The 18,340-nt window shown below is 51.5% G+C and overlaps 4 protein-coding genes across 4 annotated transcripts; 3 read left to right on the plus strand and 1 right to left on the minus strand.

The window, feature by feature from the left end:
• Nucleotides 1-891: 891 nt before the first annotated feature.
• On the plus strand, nt 892-2,296 carry T069G_05183 (uncharacterized protein; the record flags this gene model as incomplete). The annotated part of the gene is made up of 6 exons (XM_056172393.1): nt 892-1,013; nt 1,068-1,141; nt 1,221-1,459; nt 1,527-1,893; nt 1,967-2,011; nt 2,133-2,296. 6 exons carry the CDS (start codon nt 892-894, stop codon nt 2,294-2,296), a joined length of 1,011 nt encoding a protein of 336 aa, XP_056029251.1.
• Nucleotides 2,297-8,199: 5,903 nt separating this feature from the next.
• On the plus strand, nt 8,200-11,430 carry T069G_05184 (fungal specific transcription factor domain-containing protein; the record flags this gene model as incomplete). Its single annotated transcript, XM_056172394.1, has 7 exons — nt 8,200-8,491; nt 8,703-9,108; nt 9,268-9,381; nt 9,466-9,537; nt 9,600-10,263; nt 10,353-10,595; nt 10,687-11,430. The coding sequence occupies 7 exons, from the start codon at nt 8,200-8,202 to the stop codon at nt 11,428-11,430; spliced, it is 2,535 nt and encodes an 844-aa protein (XP_056029252.1).
• Nucleotides 11,431-12,992: 1,562 nt separating this feature from the next.
• Nucleotides 12,993-14,922, plus strand: T069G_05185 (uncharacterized protein; the record flags this gene model as incomplete). The annotated part of the gene is made up of 5 exons (XM_056172395.1): nt 12,993-13,859; nt 13,940-14,034; nt 14,098-14,281; nt 14,354-14,434; nt 14,512-14,922. The coding sequence occupies 5 exons, from the start codon at nt 12,993-12,995 to the stop codon at nt 14,920-14,922; spliced, it is 1,638 nt and encodes a 545-aa protein (XP_056029253.1).
• A 314-nt stretch (nt 14,923-15,236) lies between these two features.
• On the minus strand, nt 15,237-17,712 carry T069G_05186 (sugar transporter domain-containing protein; the record flags this gene model as incomplete). The annotated part of the gene is made up of 6 exons (XM_056172396.1): nt 15,237-15,649; nt 15,731-16,637; nt 16,707-16,735; nt 16,789-17,078; nt 17,268-17,356; nt 17,623-17,712. The coding sequence occupies 6 exons, from the start codon at nt 17,710-17,712 to the stop codon at nt 15,237-15,239; spliced, it is 1,818 nt and encodes a 605-aa protein (XP_056029254.1).
• Nucleotides 17,713-18,340: the final 628 nt, after the last annotated feature.

Raw genomic sequence — 18,340 nt, forward strand, 5'->3', positions numbered from 1 at the left:
GGAAAGGAAAGGTATCGGTTTGCCAATCTTGGAGTCGGCTTGTTGTGGTGGCCCCGGTAACGAGTGACCAAACATTTGGAGAAGGAGCTGGCCGCTGCATCTGATGCTCTTTGAAGCTGCGCTTCGTTCCAGTTGGACGAGCTTTGATGAGCTGTGGCCATTGAGAGGAATCAGGAAACTCGTCCCTCAGCCGGCAAAGGCTGAGGTAGAAAAAGTGTACACATATCACGATTGGTTTATGGAAGGGGCTTTCAAATCGGAATGACAATTGAATTGTATGAGTCTTAGAGAGAGTTTTCTGTCGGCGTTTTGTTTTATGCATCTTCATTCTCGTGCTTTGAGCTTTCTCTTGTTTGATGTGTTGTCGCGATAATGCATTTGTTTTGCCATTCTATTTACGAGCCCCCGTATGGACGAATTTTACCCACAGCTTAATCACAGTTAACGAGAATAATAATAATGAAAGTTTTGATCATGCAGACTATTTTGAAAAGGAGCAGAAGTGATGTTAATGGACGATGTTTTTACAAGACGTTTGCCCAAGCTCTAGTAGCGAGATTTGTTACTGCGCCACAAGTGTGAACTAGCCACACGTCTCACTAGTGGCTGTCTTTCGCCGCCTTCAGCCTGGCCTAGCCTTTTACACCATCCATCATCAACGACGTGCATATTCGAATGATCATTCCCATCGGCCACATCTCTGAAAGAGATTCATTCGAAGTTGTTAGGGCATATATAAGACTGTTATCTTACTCAATTGGCCTCTAGACGCGTAATCGAGGCATCTATTGCTTCCGATTGTCACACCTCTACGAGTGAGAGGACACAGACTCACGCGCAGCCTCCTTGATTCGGTCAGAGAAGGGCTGAACTGAGCTGCACCGAGCGGCCATGGCGCCGATTCTCAGACCTCGGATGAGCCTGTCAAAGGACAGGTTCCCAACCTACTTTAACAATTTGAGGAGTCAGCCATATACTGATCCGAATTCATCACGGGCAGCCGGCCCATTGAAGTAAGCGGTGTTTCAATGGCTTGTTTGAGATGCAAGATCTGACACGGTGCACAGTTTGAGATCGATTGCATGGAATCCCCCTGGAACTCTGGTTGCCACCGGTTCAGCAGATAGGACCTTGCGAGTCTGTAAGTAGGCGTGGCTGAAGTGGAAAGAAGAAAAAAAGGCCAAGCAAAAAGAAGACGGAAAGATTGACACGTGTTGTAGGGAATCCAGAAAAACCCAACGTCAAATTTTCAACGGAGCTCAAAGGTCACCAGGCAGGCATTGAAAAAGTTGCCTTTAATCCTACAAAAGATGCTGAGCTGTGCAGCTTAAGCAGTGACGGAGTGGTACGATTTTGGGATGTAAGGACTAAGGCTTGCTTCAACGAAGTTACAGGGCTAGGTGACGCGATGACGCTCGTTTGGGCCCCAGATGGGCAGACACTGCTCGTCGGAAACAGGGTATGTCCTCGTCTCTTTCTCCTATTACGTTGATCATGCTTGTTCAGGAATGGCTCACCGTTTCAAGTCGGATAACATCTTTGTTCTATCACCAACACAATCGACGCCTCTGGCCTCACACCAGCAGACGGTGCAAACGAATCAAATTGCCTTTTGCTGGAGCGGGAAGAAGATATTTGTCACGACGTCAGAAGGGCAAATTAGGATACTATCATATCCCGAGTTTGAGCCGGTACTGCGTCTAGGAGACGGCGACGATGCCGCCGAGTTCACTCTCAAGGGTCATACCGCTTCATGCCTGACCGCCGAGCTGCAGCCCATGGGCCGCTATCTCGCCACGGGAGGAGCAAACTCCATTATAGCGCTATGGGATACCACAGACTGGCTGTGCCAGAGGACGATCACAAGGATGACGGGCCCCGTGAGGAGTATAAGTGAGTTAAGTCCGAAGGCTGTGACCGTGCTTGACAGGGCTCGTTGGAAGCTAACGACTATGCACCCACGCAGGTTTCACATTTGATGGCAGCTACGTCGTCGGTGGCAGTGACGAAGGTAAGTCAGCGACTTGGAAGGCCGCGGTTATCTGTCTCGGATGACAATAGCGGCCCGACTCAATGGCCTCTGTATTGGCTGGCCAAGTTCCGGACGCTCTGCTGATCCATCAACCTAATAGGCAACGGACTGGAAGTAACGCACGTCGAGACGGGGGAGCACGTCCACACGTTCAAGACGGCCGGATCATGTCCAGTGGTGGCTTGGGCGCCGACCCGCTACTGTTTGGCGTATAGCGATCTTGGTGTCCTGCGAATTGTGGGGGTAGATCTCGACAGAAAGTAAGCTGCCAGCGCCGGAGGAGGAGGGGGGCATAGCCTTGTTGTCGTCTTTCCCTTTTTTCTCCTTCTTCTGGTCTTACGCCCATATTTTTTTCTCCGACACTTGGGTATACGGGAACAGGCGAGGTGAGCTAGAGCCACATTGGGTATACATGGCATGGCACGGAGTCGTCGGCAGAAGGTTGCGTATCTCCAGCATGTTGTCTAGCTAGCATGTGGCACTACCCAGGGCATTTGTGTTGAGCCGGATAAAGTATCCCGATGGTGTGGAAAAGGTCGCGCATTTTCCGCTCCCCCAGTAAGCAAGGCATGTATGTAATACGCCGGGTAAAGGCTAAGACTGGGAAGTGATTCGACGCAACGGCCAGCGGCTGCATGCTTGGGAGAAGTTGCAAGAGTTGGCAGCCGATTTGCCACTAGGCTGTGAAACAGCACGTGGGTTGAGACAAGGAGCTTACTTGGAATGAGGACCGGGATTGGAGGGATAAGGGCATATTTTGTTTTATGACTTTTATTAATTCGTTTTATTCAATTTCATCTTTTACTTGTTGAGAGGAATCTTTCGTTGTCTTTGATAAGAGGCTTGATAGACTCCTTGCCCAAATGGGCGTTCCTGTGGCAGACTGGCAACCATCTAGTAGTATCAAGATAGCCTGAAGCCACGCGAGCTCTCTACTCCCACAGACCCCAAAATCCTCCAACGTTCCAGCACTCAAACTAGAACGGCTTCGGAAATGTGTGTGTAACCCATCTCGAAATGGGTAAAGGGTACGGAGTACTCCGTTGCGCGAGCTACAATCCCATCTACTGCCTTGGACAGGCATGGTGCTGGAAGTGCCGCCTGCGATGTGCTGCAAGTTCCGGCCTTGGCATGGGCAAGAAGTGGAACTTGCTCACCAGTCCAGCAACGGAAAGGTAAGCCGATTTGCGTTGTTTCCCAATAAGCTACGGAGTACAACTGAAGAGAAACAAGGAAACGGAAAGCATCACATCATGGGGTTGATAGTTTTGTTTGTTTTTAGAAGAGCCCGGGTTTAGGGGGGAGGCTGGGGAAAATGGATCCCTTCCTACCCCATTGACTTTGGTTTTCTATTGCTTGGGAGCTCCGGAGAAACGTGGGAGTGATGGTAGGCGGGTAATATTTTTGGCGGAAGCAAAAGGCAGTCAGAATGGAGATTTGGGACGGGCTCGATTAGATGATGGGTCCGCGGGGATGAGCAGCAGTGACACTTTTTCTTGCTTGTTGCGGCATGGCTGCCATGGATTGCTTTTGGGGGCTCGAATGTGGAAGTTGGATGTACTTGCTACCGACGCGAGCGATCGTACGAGACTGTTCCGGGGGCGTGTATAAAGAGAAGACAGAGAGAGAATGGAGAATGGAGAGAGAGCGGATTTACCACAACAAGGGGACTATAGACTATAACGTGGGACTAAGTAAAATCGAGGCGTTAAACAGGCACCAAGTGCAAGGTGATGATTATTTATAGAAGCATCAAGGTTCTGATAGACTCCGGCCACCGCGCAGGCCGGCCACACGGAGGGCCAAACCGGCAGTTAGCAGCCGACCCTTTTTTCGAGAGACGTGACTATGACTTGGGCGTCGAGAGAGAGTATCTGTACGAGTACTCGTACCGTTGCAATAGGCTTGCTTAGGGCTGAGTGGGGGTTTTTTATCGTTTTTTTGTTTCCTTCTGGGCGTCCATCAGCACGGCACGATGTGCTCTGGCTTGGTTGCGTTACACCTCTTACCACCATCTCTTTTGTTCTGTGATGCCACATGGGCATCATGTATAGGTAGCGTAGCCTTTCACGGCATATCCCAAAAGCTACTATGCAGGGCATGTAACTGTAACTAGCAGTAGGGGGAGCGGAGCAGGGAATCTCATTGGGGATGGGATGATGACAGTCAACTTTCCACAACGGAAATCTGACCCTGGTCTTTGATCCCGACATGGTGGCGAACCGAAACGGCCAGCTGTGCATGCTGCCATGCCATGCCATGATCACTGGTATCCCTGGCAAAATGGGTGTTTTTTATGGATGCTGCCGTCCGCTGCGGTTCGGAATACACCGTCTAAATAGTGCACTGCGGCGTTCCGAACATCCATACAAGAACATACACAAGACACCACATGGACGGGTGGTGCTGGCTGCTGGCTAACTAGTGGAAGTGTGCTATCAGATCCGAATACGCTCGTGCATAAGGCGAGGCGCTAGAAACGGTGAAGCAGAAAGAAGGCTTGGGCTGTGCATCTCATCCGCACGAGGGCGTCTTTTTTTTCTCTCTCTTCACTTTTTGTCCATTTGGTTTGCTAGCATTTGCGGGCGGACGGGAAGAAACATTGCCGGGCTAGATGGTTGCTGGGTACGTAAGCAACGGCTTCTTGAGGTAGAGGCCACTGGGCTTATATCCGGATTGAATGTATGAAGAAGACATAGTAAAATGAATCTGAATTACAATGTTATATCCGCAGAAACTTGCTTGTGTGTTTGTAACCCCCTACAAAAGAGGTGGTTAGGTACGGAGTATGAGGTACAAAGGCCGTGGAGCAGGCCGTAGCTTGTTCTCCGTAGTCCGTAGTCCGTAGTGGGAGTTAGGTAGTACTCCGTACCTAGAAGATGATCGCAGCCGAATGCTGGGGTACTTCTGGGTGGCAAAAGACTTGGCGTGAGTCTTTTCACCTCACCTCGGGCTGGAAGAGCCTGATTAGGTAGGTGCTCTGGGTTTGTTTCCGTCGAAGTTTTATACAATAATGGATGTTGTTTTGTGACAGTTGATGCAAAATGCAAAGTGATGGAGAGGGCATCAATAAGGTAAGCATGTTCCCACGTGGTGGTATGCGGAATTAAATACAAAAAGTCAGATGACAATCAAGCTCTGTTGTGCATCTCATCTACGAAGATCAGTCTTTTCTTTTAATAAAGTTGTAATGTGAAGAAACAAACTGTAACACTTCAAAAGACAAAATAATCCAAAGGCACCGAGAATGGCAGGCTTCCATCTGGCTGCGTGCATATTCTTTGGCCTTTCTCCTGCAGAATCACGTAACCGAGATATGCACCCGCAGCCCACATCTCCAAAAAGAAACATCCAGTCCAAGCCCCCCCTGTCCCTGTCCCTGTACCCTTGGCGTCTGTCCCCTTGACTGAACCTACCTGTAGGATAGACTCGACCATATGCTGTAGCGGTACTAGTTCAGCTAGGCCCTATTTCGTCTCTTTTGTGCCGGGGGCTTGTCGGGAAGATGAAGCACCAGTAGCAGCTGAGCGGTATGTGCCGCCAGTGGGGGGACGAAATTGAGGAGCAGAAAAGAATTTGAAATAATGCCCCCGGCTGGCCAAGTCTATGTACCTGACGTTGTATTGCACTAGCACCCGATGACAGGAGACATTGGCCGGACGATCGCAAAGTCTTTCCCTCGAGCTCTAATCAGATACACGCTTTGCGTCTCATGGCATCATGTGGCGTGGCCGCATCTGGAAGCCTGACAACGAACTGTACTGTAAAGTAATGCTACAGGCTCTTTTTGAATAATCCCACAGGTAATGCCACAGCCTGTACAGAGTATGTAGACAATTGACAATATGCTACTGGAACAGGTCATACTCGTACTATTCTCGCAGAGGAAAATAGCAACGGACTGTTTTGGTAATCTCTGACTGATGCGCTTACATGTACACTCCTCCAAACGTACACTCAATGCACTTCCACCTCGCAATATGCAGCACTCCCTCCTATACACCTCTCTACTTACACACAATAGGCTGCTCCGTTTGGGAAAAGGAGCCGTTTCATGCAAGAACTGGTCCGGAGCATACACAATCGACCTGAGCCACGGAAATCCCAGCGCGGTGGTACCTGTTCTGGCAGATGGACTACCTTAGCCGTACCTTGGCGGGCATTAGCCCCCCCAATTTGCCTTTTTGAATCCGGCTTTCCCATCACCATCCCAAAGCCTCGCGGCCGCAAGCTCAGAAAGAATTCAAATCAAATTCAAGCAAACTCGTTCAACAACTAAATTCTTTCCGAGCAGAACTCGTACTCGTACGCGTATGGGAATGGCTCAAAGGTTTTGCCCGTCGGTCGTGCAAATCGGCCGTATGACGCGCAGCCAAACGCGCCACCATCAACTGGCATCGCCACTAACAAAAACGCCATCTGAGTTGGAAACCCTTTTTTTCGGGTTTTCAACTTACACAGACGTGCGGTAATCATACAGAACAGAGTACATACATACATACATTATAATTCCGCCCGACTCAGCCAGTCAGATAATCCAGCAAAATAGCATGAAGGACGAATAAAAGTGAATGGACAGAAAAAAAACAGCCTGATCTGATAAAAACGAGACAATAGGCTGGTAGCAGTCGTCATCGCCAAGGAACCAAAACATGCGCCCTCGCAGCACGACCGCATCCCCACAAACCACGCGTGATGGTGCTAGTGCTAGTACCTGTACTTGTATCACTTAGGCCTGGTAGAGGAAATAGAGGAACCCCCATGGACAAATCTCGTCCCATCAAATCCGCTGTGCTGTGAGGGAGGGAGGGGGGCAAGCGTGACAAACAAGGGGGATCTGAGGCATCATGGAGATTGAGAGGAGGGGACAGGACCCTCAACTTTCGCAAGCTTTCCCAGCACTGGACTTGGCTCTGCCGCTCGGGGGGCCGGTGCCGCGACTCATTTGATTTGATTCCAACCAACCTTGAGCTTCTTGCAGCGCGCCGGCCAGCGCCTTTCAGCGCCATCGCGGCGCCGTCCAGCAGCCCCCCAAACCTCTGTACCCTCTACCTCGATCATGGATGCCCTAGGACGAGGCGACCACACGGATGCGGCATAGTCCAGGCGTCTTGGGGTCTGGTCTGTCGCTCGTTCCAAGGGTTTTTGGCAGCTTGGAATGAGGAGGGGGCACAAGTGTTTAGCTTTTGCTACTTCGTAGTGGAGGGTACCGTGCTGACGGCTGTTGATTGCTGCAACTCATCGCAGCTGGCTGCAGTTGCATTTGTACCGCTACCTTGGGGCGCAGAGCCGTTGAAATTGTATTTGGCCCCATTCATGTCATGAATGAACGTTCCATCATCGACATCAATCCATCCATTCATTCAATACCTCAACTACTTACTGCGCTGTGCATGTATCGTAGCAGTAGGGCGCTAGAACGATGCAGTTCCACAGCTCCCTAACAGCGCTTGCACTACCTGTAGTGCCCTGTAGTGCCTTTGCCATCCATCAAATCGCACTTGTAGCCGGTACCTGGGCAGCACGACGCCGCACCGTTGTCACACTGGCGCGCCCCACTCCGGCACGCGCAGACAGACAAGACAGAGCCAGCGTTGGGCTAAATATAGCAGCAGGTGGTCCATTAATAATACAGCCCCGGACGTAGCCTGGCGGTTCAGGGTACCTTGCCGTACACTGTACATGCCTTAGGTACATGCACCGCACATCCCCTCGATGATGCCTTGCTGCAGCTACGGGCATTCAGGCCAGACCAGCCGAAAACCCACGTCCCATTTTCCCCAAAGCAGCATTGATCCTTGGATTCTTTCTCGGCGGACTCGCCTCAGTGCCCGGCTTCCCGCATCCACAACACTTCGGCAGTCCTTCTTCAACAACCGCCATCTCTACTGAACTGCACTTCGTACTTTTCATCCTCCGCCCGCACCGGTCCGACAGGCTTTCCGGTTCCTCTTCGTCTTTTCCCTTTTCTTCATCTTTTTCGCGTTTCTGCTCATCGGCCCACCAATCATCCGTTCGCCCAGCGTGGAGGAGATTTGCGTTGCAGAAATTGGGAAATCCAGCAAGGGGGGAGGAATAAACACCAACCGTCGATCCAAGAATCATCATCACCACGCCCTATAGCCGCAGCGCTTCTCGCGCAGTCGCCATTCTCCCCAACCAGCGCCATGCCCGGCTCCTCGGACAACGGCTCGTCGAGCAACGGCGGGAACCACTCGGGCCACAGCCCGTCTCAGGACGACAACATGGCGCCTCGCGATGCGCACCCGGACAACGCCAGCGTCCCCAAGCCCAAGCGCCTTGCCTGCATGATTTGCAGGAAGCGCAAACTCAAGTGCGACGGCATTCGACCCAGCTGCAGCACCTGCTCCCGCCTGGGACACAACTGTGCCTACGACGAGCAGCGAAGGAAGAGCGGTCCTAAGCGTGGCTACGTAAAGGCCCTGGAGGAACGACTCAGTGAGAAACACCCCTCCCCGCCAACGTTCTATTTTCTTTTCAGCATTGTGTCATCGATCGATTTTGCATATTTCTCAAGATGCACTGGAGGAGGTGGAGGAGGAGGGGATGGAAGAGGAGAGGGCATGCGATCAAGATGACGTCGATAACAGAACCTCAACATCAAAAACGCCGACATCGATGAGACCAAAAGGCTAATCAAGACACATAGAACAAGTTGAGACGCTATTAAAGACCCAGGAGCCGGCAGCAAAGAGCCCGACAAAAGGCGTCGGCATGCAGATCCCTGGAGCCAACAACAACCCGGCCAATGCAAGTGCGTCCATGCCAATGCCCAACTCCAACATAGGCATGAATGGCGAGGAGCGCTGGCACTTCAACAACAATGGCGAGTCGCCCCAGGCAGCGCCAATGGATGATTTCGGCTTCAACGCCAACATGGGTATGCCCGTCAACAACATGCCCGGAAACTTCACCTGGGAGATGATTGGCCTGGGACTGGAGGAGCCGCTACCGCCACAGGAGACCATTGACGAGCTGCATCAAATCTACTTTGAAAAGGTCCATCCATCGATGCCCATGATTCACAGATACCGCTATCTTGCCGCCATGAACTTGTATGTCTTGCTTGAAGTTTCTCTCGTTTTATTCCCCCCCTTTGATTTTAGTCATCATCTGAGACATGACCCCCGCGCCCTTGTGCGATGATACCTAATGATGGAATTGGGCCTACAACCGAGAGATTGGAATATGCAAGTGGCTCACAATTTGTACAGGGCACCAAGTCAACGACCACCAGTCTGCTTGCGCTACGCCATGTGGACATTGGCATGCTCCATCTCGGAAAAGTACACGGATCTGAAGGATCTGTTCTACCAGAGAGCACGCAAGTATGTCGAGGCCGATTACATGAAGGGTTTTGGAGAGCACATGATTTCCGTCGCTCACTGCCAGACACACATCCTGCTGGCCAGTTATGAGATGAAGATGATGTACTTCCCCAGAGCCTGGATCAACACCGGCTCTGCCGTCCGTCTGGCACAAATGTAAGAAGCCTCTCTTACTTCCCCTATTCAACCAAGCCCGGGCGTGGATTGACAAGATGTAGGATCGGATTGCACCGTATGGATGGTGGTGGCTTGGACGTGAAACAGTGTCTGCCACCCCCCAAGGACTGGACCGAGAGGGAGGAGCGCAGACGAACGTTTTGGATGGCCTTTTGCGAGGATCGCTATGCCAGTATCGGCACTGGCTGGCCCATGACGATTGATGAAAAGGACATCAAGACAAACATGCCATCGGCAGATGAGGCCTTTGACATGAGCCGCCCAGAGCAGACGCTGACTCTGGAGGAGTCCATGGGCCCATCCGGAGCCGGCAAGCTCTCCTCATTCGGTGGCATCATCTTGATGGCCTGTCTTTTCGGCCGCAACCTGATTCACCTGCACCGCCCCGACGACGACGACCTTGACCACGACATCAATGGCCCGTTCTGGAAGCGCCACCGACAGATGGATCACATCCTCCTCAACACCTCTCTTTGCCTGCCGTCTCACCTCAAGCTCCCTGCCGGCCTGGCCAACCCCAACGTCGTCTTTACGAACATGAGCATCCACACTTCGACCATCTGCCTTCACCAGGCGGCCATCTTCAAAGCGGAGGCAAACAAGCTGCCAGCATCAGTCAGCGCCGAGAGCAAAGTTCGATGCATCACTGCCGCAAACGAGATTGCCAGCATCATGAGGACAATCTCACACATGGATCTATCTTCGGTAAGTTGCTTCTACCAACCACGCAGCCTTTACAAAAGACGTATCGTCATATGATATCATAGTGATAAATACTAACGCGGACCCCTTAGATGAACCCATTCATTGCCTTTTGCCTCTACGTCTCTGCACGAGTGTTTGTGCAGTATCTCAAGAGCAAGCCTGATGACGCGCAGACCATTGATTCGCTGCGCTTCCTCATCTCGGCTATGAATGCCTTGAAGCGACGGAACCCTCTGACCGAGTCTTTCCTTGTCCAACTGGATGTGGACTTTGAGGCTCTGGCACTGAAGATCCCCAAGCTGAGGGGCGCGTTCCCTCGCCCCGGCGAAAGTGTAAGCATCCCTTTCCCCCTATATGGTCTAACTTTTGTTGCACAAGATGTAGCGGTGGCTGAGATGAGTTTTTTACTAACTGTGCTTGCAGCCTGCTGAAGCCCCCAAGGGACTACCCGTACGAGCCGGAGCTGTCTGCGATGACCCAGAGGGCGTCAAGGGCATCTTAGCCTACCGAAACGAATGCCACTTCATGAAGGCGACGGGTGATAACGGCAACTCTGCCACGGCTCCGGACCTGACAGAACCTTCTGGCGATTCTCAGAGCATGTCAACATCACACTCGAACAACTTTGGAAACGGAGCGTGGCTCTCAGCCGAGCAGCAAATGCATGTGTTGACACCCAATTCCGGCAGCATGTATGAAAAGAACGTTCCTGGAAGCGGCGGACTATCCGGCTTTGGCGACGGCGGTCTGGATCAAGATGCCTCTGGATCCCCAGACATTCAATCAGCTGGACGAACTCCCAACTCGAGCGGTGCCGGATCAGACATTAGGCCTCATCTTGTACCTGGCCAAATGTCCAATGCTGCATCGGGCCACGATTCATACCGAGCAAGCCCTATTTCACCTCAGCAGACAATGATGAACCACGGAGGCATGGACAACAGCGGCAACCAAGGCTTCTACGGCGACCCCAACAGCTTCACGATGGCTGCCGGTATGGGAGTTCCACAACAAGCATACGGCATGTCCAACGGATGGGGAGGGCTGAACGGACCAGCCGCCGGGATGCAACCAGTAGGAGGAGAAGGTGTTCTCAGAGCACTGATGAACATGGGACCCATGGACGCTATGGATCTATCATCGTGGGACTCTGGCAACCCGCATTAAATCATCATCAACAGACATATACCTGGACATATCAAAGAAAGAACAAAAAATAAAGTGTAAAAAGAGAAGGAATATGGGGAAGTAAAGCATGGTCTTGTGCTAGACTGGATTTGAAAGAGAATGGGGAGGTTGTATTTGGGAATTTTTTTATCCTGGGTGTTTCTGCCTTGCACGAGGAAAACGTTTTCGACAGGTTTCACACGGTCTTTTCTTTACTCTCGCTCTACGGTTATACGTTATCTGTAATTTGTTGGATATGCTTTGGACGATTGGAACGATATTTATGGGCGTGTAGGGCATTGGGGCGAATACGGTTGTCATTTTTTGTTGTCATCTTTTCTTTTTCTCTACTCTTGTTTGTATCTCCTTGGTTCTTTTTTTCCTCCCTTTTCTTCTAAACTTCTTTTTTTCATATTTTTTTTTTTACTTCTTTTCAAGTCATACTTGTCCGCCTTTTTCTGGCTCGCAACATGACCCCCGTCTTATACGGAGGGTTTTTTTGCAAGTTTGGGAAATTGGGTGGCGGTGGGATGAAGATGGAACATGGACAAACAGTTTTTTTAGTTAATACCCAGCAATGACGAATGATCTCTTTGCAAATGATGTTGCTCTCGCTTCGCTTCAGTGTTTCGGTTGTTGCATGTCTTGTTGAGTATGAAGAACCGCCAAAGTGTTGATATTATAGTATCGGTAGCATGAGTGGAAAAGTTTTATGATAAATTGAATAAATACGATAAACTAAATCAGCAGATAAATGAAGATGAAGAATATTGTTATCAATATGTAGACAGAAATTGCTACTTGTTTGAAAGGAAGAGAGTCTTTGCTGAATTCCATACAAATTGAACTTATATGAGTAAGACGGACTCTACCAAGACAGGGCGAGGTGGCCCGTGCACGCATTGCCGCCCTTCAGCGCCCTTACTTTGCTCTTCCCCCGCCAAACAACCCCTCCATCAGACGAAGCAAGCAACAAACATACAACTAACACAGCACGACCTTAAAGCAGCGTCATTACGATTAAAAGAAGAAGAACCAATGATTTCTTGCTAGCCCAGAGACGGCAACAGAGACGGACCCTCGCTCTACTTTCCTATTGGATATTCGGCCATTTTTTTTATTTGACACACGCCCCCCCTTGCCGGTGCCCGCGGGAGAGAAGAATGGCGGCGCCTGGGGGTTCGTTTGGGGCTGCTGCTGGGTCGGGGCACGGAGGACATTATTTGGGCGTGGGATTGGACTTTGGGACGGTGGGGATGGGGGGGTATTCAGGATTGGAGGGGGGGTATCATGATCATGAGGGTGATGATGATGATGCTGGTGATGATGGTGATGGTGATGGTGTTGATGGAGGGAGCAATGATGGGAATGGCGGGAGAGACAGCGTCAATCACGATGATGGTGGTGATGGCAGTAACAACAACCACAGCGGCAACGGCAGCAAAAGCAACGGCAGTCATAATGCAGGCGGTGGTAGCGGTGCACAACGCTCAGGCACGTTGGGGGGCATAGGTAGAGGTGCTGATTTTGGAAGATATCGCGATGCGAGACATGACAGCGCCATGGCACAGCAGCAGCATCATCTCCATCCACAGTCGCTTCAACAACAGCATCCGCGACATCTCCCCGTCGCCTCAGGCCTTCATCAAAGCTACCATCACCCTCACCCTCATCCTCACCCTCACCCGCAGCAGAGACAAGCTTCGGCCGGCCAGTTTGGCATTCTAATGCCAACTCCCCGCTCGGCCCCCGAGTCAGAAGACAACACTTCATCACTCCGAAATCCAGGCCCGGTCCATGATTATCATCGCCATCAGATCGAACCACCACCACCTGCCACTACTCCAGCACCTTACAAACTAAGCCAAGCCAAGCTCATCATCGATCCTCCCGACCTCCAAGCATGGCGAGAAAGGCTCTTCCACGTCGACGATCTCATCATCCTCACGCACGAGCAGTTCGAGACATACTTCCCACACATTGACAACGTCTACTCACACCGCTCCACGCAGCGCTATAAACGAAAGCCCTTCATCTCGCACTACTGGGACTGCCGCATGAAGGGCCGCCCGCCGGGGACGCCCAAGTCTGATGATCCGAACAAGAAGAAACGCAAGCGCAGCGCGCGCGAACGTGATCTGTGCGACGTCAAGATCAAGATCACCGAGTACTTCCCGGATGCCGGGGCCGAGGCCGCGCTGGATCGGGACGTTGCCGCTGCCATTGCGGCCGGCACGGCGGCCCATTCCGTCGTCAGCGCGGGGCAGCGGTTCTGGACCATTCAGCGGGTGAATGGAAATGGTGGTAATGGCAAAGCAGACGGCGTGGCTGGTCCGCATCGGCATACATTGGAGAGGAGTGACGAGATTAAGAAGAGCAGCGTGCAGCGGTTTGTGTCGACGAGAGACAAGGAGGGGAAGAAGATACAGGTAAGTTGACAAGTAAGGGGTGGGAAACTTGTGATATCAAACGAGCAAGGCTGACTGATGACTTTATACCCCTATTATAGAGAACGCCTCAGAGTAAGGCTATTGGGGCTGCGCAAGAGACAGCTCGGATGCACAGTAGAAAGGCTGATTTGAGGCTATACGCAGCCACCTTCTGGTACCCATGACACTTTAATCCTTTTCCCCATGTTCCAGCTTCTAACTACGCTCAAACTCCCAGCCCCTTTTCCCAGCGCGTCTGGATCGCTCTCGAGGCCAAAGGCCAGGCATACCAGTACATCGAAACAGATCCCTTCAAGCGTCCTGCTCCGACACCGCTCCTCGAAGCCAACCCGAGAGGTCGTGTTCCTGCTATTCGACAGGGAGACTGGGCGTGTTCCGAGAGTGCTGTGATTCTAGAATATGTACGTATAGAAAGGCTAAATTCAAAACGTTCATGATATGCGCTAACACCAAGACTCTCCTTGATATAATAGCTGGAAGACATTTATCCTGATATCCCGCTATTCCCTTCTGATCCACGACTAAGAGCAAACTGCCGTCTCTGGATCCATCATGTGAGTCACTCCCATTTCCCATCTTCCTTCAACAAGATCCAAAAGTTCAGCAGTAGAACCCGACTAAATCATTCAAGATCAACACCCGCCTCGTCCCAACATTCTTCTCCCTCCTCCAACCACCAACCTCTTCACAACACCCCCTAAACACCATCAATACATCCACAACGCCAACATCCTCTGTCGCCCTCTTCCAATCACACCTAACGGCCCTCATCCTCGCCGCCGATGAACAAGGCCCTTACTTCCTCGGCCCGTCTCTGTCTCTCGTAGACATCCACTTCGCCCCCTTTGCGCTTCGCCTCAGCCGTATCCTCCATCGTCGGTATCCGAATGCCCTTCTGGCGGATGCCACTTCGGGCACGCGCTGGCATCGTTGGCTAAACGCTTTGGAAATGGATCCGCATATTAGGGCGACGACCAGTACGGATGAGTTTTATCTAGAAACTGTTGATCTGCTGCTTCAGACGTCGAATGAGGGGGGATGATGATGCCTATACACAGAATCTATAGTCCACATATGAATACTAAGAGGAATTGAAATGAATTATTACCTTGTTCATCATTACAAACGTTCTTTATTGAAGTCTTTATTATATACTCGTGTCAATCCAAACTTAAAAGTGGTATCGCAAATAAATCCCACGCTATCCGCCCAGCCCAATATACAATGTATAACAATGTTTGATAATCCCAAATCATCTCATGATATATCCAGGCTGAAATTCCAAAAAATAAATGCCGGTCCGAGGAGGTGAAAAAAGAGAAAAAGGTATAAAGTACTATACAGCTATGTAATAATTCATGAAGACGGGCGTCGAAGTTGGTTGTCCCTCCTCCGCCTCCTGATATCCGCCCACTTCTCGCTAAACGTGACGACCTCCCCGCTTTGCCGGGCCCTGACGCGGCCCTCGCCGAGCTCTTCAAGATCTTTCGTCTCGAGATACTTCTTTCCTTCGCCGTCGTCCACGTATCTCTGTGGATCTGGCAGGTAGGCCCAGGAAAAGACGGCGCCAAAGGCGGCCACCGAGCCAAAGAGGAGGAAAATCAGGCCCTGGCGGCTGGAGCTCTTGTATGACTGGTTGATGCCATATACAATCAATAGAGAGACGATGCTCCCAAACTTACCCGCTGCTGCTGAGATGCCATGGCAGGTCGATCGGTAGCAGGTGGGGAATATCTCAGCCGGTATGATGAATGTCAGTGTGTTTGCGCCTAGAACAAGGAGAGAAAAATAACATGTTAGCATTGAGCGGGGAGAATAGAATTGGAGCCGTGTCTAAAGAGGATTCTTACCCATGTTAAACATGAAATGGCAAATGGCCACAAACACGACTGTCGCAGGGGCGGCTGCCTCCTGGTGGACACCGTAGTAGACGCCGCCAGTAATGATGAAGAGAATCGCCAAAACGAAAAAGGAAACTGTAAGCCATCGCCTGCGTGGAATGCGATTCGCGAAAAATATGAAGCAGGCGCTTCCGGCAATGGAAGCCAAGGAAACAGTGAGTATATATTGCTTGGTCTGCTGTATCAGCACGTCGTAAATGGTGTTACACGGCTCCGTCTTGTCCGTTTGCCAAGCAGGGAGCCCCGCCGTGACCCAGCCGGGCACTGTCGAATTGCCTCCTGGCAGCGACGAGTTCCAACATGAAAGCTGGCTGTTGATTTTTGCTGGCTTCGTCGTAGCCCACATATCGGCCAGAGTTCCTCGATTATCGAGCGAGAGGCCATAGAAACTCACGTCCAAAAAGAACCATGCCGCTGATGTTCCAAGGAGATAGTACCAATTGCCATCCCGTATGAAATAGTTGTGCAGATCCTCTCTAGAAAACTGGATTGGCATTGGCCCGGGGGAGTTTTCAGGGTGCATGCCATTGGGAGGGTTCATTTGGACATTATTAGTGGTAGTGCCAGATGGGGCACCGTAGACACGTTGCGTGTTCATGATGGCAACAGCAGGCTTGTTCTTCACCTCGAGACTGTAGAGACCGCAGTCGAACAAGAAAAATCGGAAAATGATGGCCAGGAGAGCGGGTACAGCGCCTGATCCGATGACGATGCGCCAGATGCCGTCCACTGCTCGGCGACACTCCTCTTCATGCAAGGAATCGAGCCCACATCGCATCTCCCTGAGGTGGTGCGTGTTGTTGAACCCTATCAGGACTAGCAAGCCAATGATTTGAGCCAGGGCTTGTCCAACAGGCTGCATGAGGAAGACACTGGCAAGCATGCTCGATCTGGACTGAGTACTGGACCACTCAGAGGTTATGACTGCGCTCAAGGGGTATTCGGCTCCAATGCCTGGTAGAATGGTAAGTTACAGGCGTAAGAAGGGGGAGGGAGATGAAGCATACCAATGCCCATGACAAAGCGCCACCAGATGAACAAGCCGAGGAATGACATGTCTCCGTAGCCATGGCTGCTAGTAGCTACGCCGATGGTAGAGACGATGACGAGAACCAGCTCGATTCCATAGAGACGAGTACGGCCAAAGCGATCGGCGAGGTAGCCAAAGAGGACCTGTCCAACGATGGACCCAAAGAGGGTAAAGAAGTTGATGAGGAGGCTAGTCCATTCTCCTCCGTGAGGCCAATATACAAAGGCAACAGAAGCAAGGATGACGTTGGAAGAGAAGAGGTTGTATCTGTAGAGCAACAAGATTAGTGGGGAGGGACGCCGTATATACTTTCTGGTGACGACAAGTCTTTTATACGGGGATACAGCAATGGCCAATGTAGGAGCAAGAGGATGATGAGGAGCAAGTCGAGTAAGAGGAAGAAGAGGAAGAGAGGTAATGGGCAGGAAGAGAGCATCACAAGGCTGGACAACGTACGAATCGGTAAGGAAGCCCGAGGCGGCAACGCCCCAGATGCGGAGGTTCCAGGAGTTGAGGTCGAGCTCGTAGCGCAACTGATGTCGATCCTATGGCAGATAAGACAAGAACTTGTTAGTATGTAGGCGGCAAGCTCGTGGCAATGGCAAGGCATCCGGTTCGATTTGCGCGCGGCAGTGGGGCGAGGCCCAGTTCTTTCGATTCGCAGACGCAGGATAGTAGTAGATGCAGATGCGGTTGCAGCGAGGATGGAGAAGGGAGATATGGAGATATGGAGATATGGAGCAATGGAGAAGGATTTGGATAAGGGTAAAGAGGAGATGGATAAATGCGAGGCGAGGGCAAAAAGACGCACCTGGACGTCTTGGGACGACAAGGCAGAGCTGTCGGCGCCGAGAAACCCTCGATTTCTCCGCCCGGAGCTGTTCCCCAGATTCAAGGGCATTGGCCGCGAGACTCACTCGGGCGAATGCGCCCAAGCAGATAGTAGATACTTTGGCGGGGTGGGTTGCAGCGGCTGGAGGTTTGTGTAGGTTGTTCTGAGACAGTCTCTCTCCTTATTTCCCCCCTTGGTTGTCGAGCGGGTTCAGTTGAGAGACACGGGGCCCGAGGGGGAAGAGGGAAAATGGCACGATTGTCGAGCGACAGGCAGAAATGGGCGCAACAAGTCCCAGCGTCTGGCTCATTACGGAAGACACGATTTGACGTTAGCATCTCATGGCGGGCGCATCAAACTGTGAGCGAAACTGGGGAAGGGGGGAGAGAGAAGGAAAAGGGAAGAGGGAAAAGAAAAGAAGAAGAAAAGGGAGCGCAAGGAAGAAGAAGAAAACAGATGAAGTCTCGGCGAAGCGGCGAGGATGGCAAAGGGAAGACGAAAACGAGGCGTTCTAGAGCGAGCGGGCAGGCAAAGAAGCCATCGCAGCTGTTAAAGAGTGACGCGTTTGACGGCAGCAGCTCCAGGCGTGGCCAAAGTATTGGAGCATTAGGTTGCCAAGAGTGAGGATGCATCTGAGGCTGAGGAAATGCGGACTAGGTACAAGTAGACTAACTAGCAGCAGGCACAGCGTCTGGGC

Source organism: Trichoderma breve, chromosome 3 (genome assembly GCF_028502605.1).
Source record: "Trichoderma breve strain T069 chromosome 3, whole genome shotgun sequence".
Lineage (NCBI taxonomy): Eukaryota > Fungi > Ascomycota > Sordariomycetes > Hypocreales > Hypocreaceae > Trichoderma > Trichoderma breve.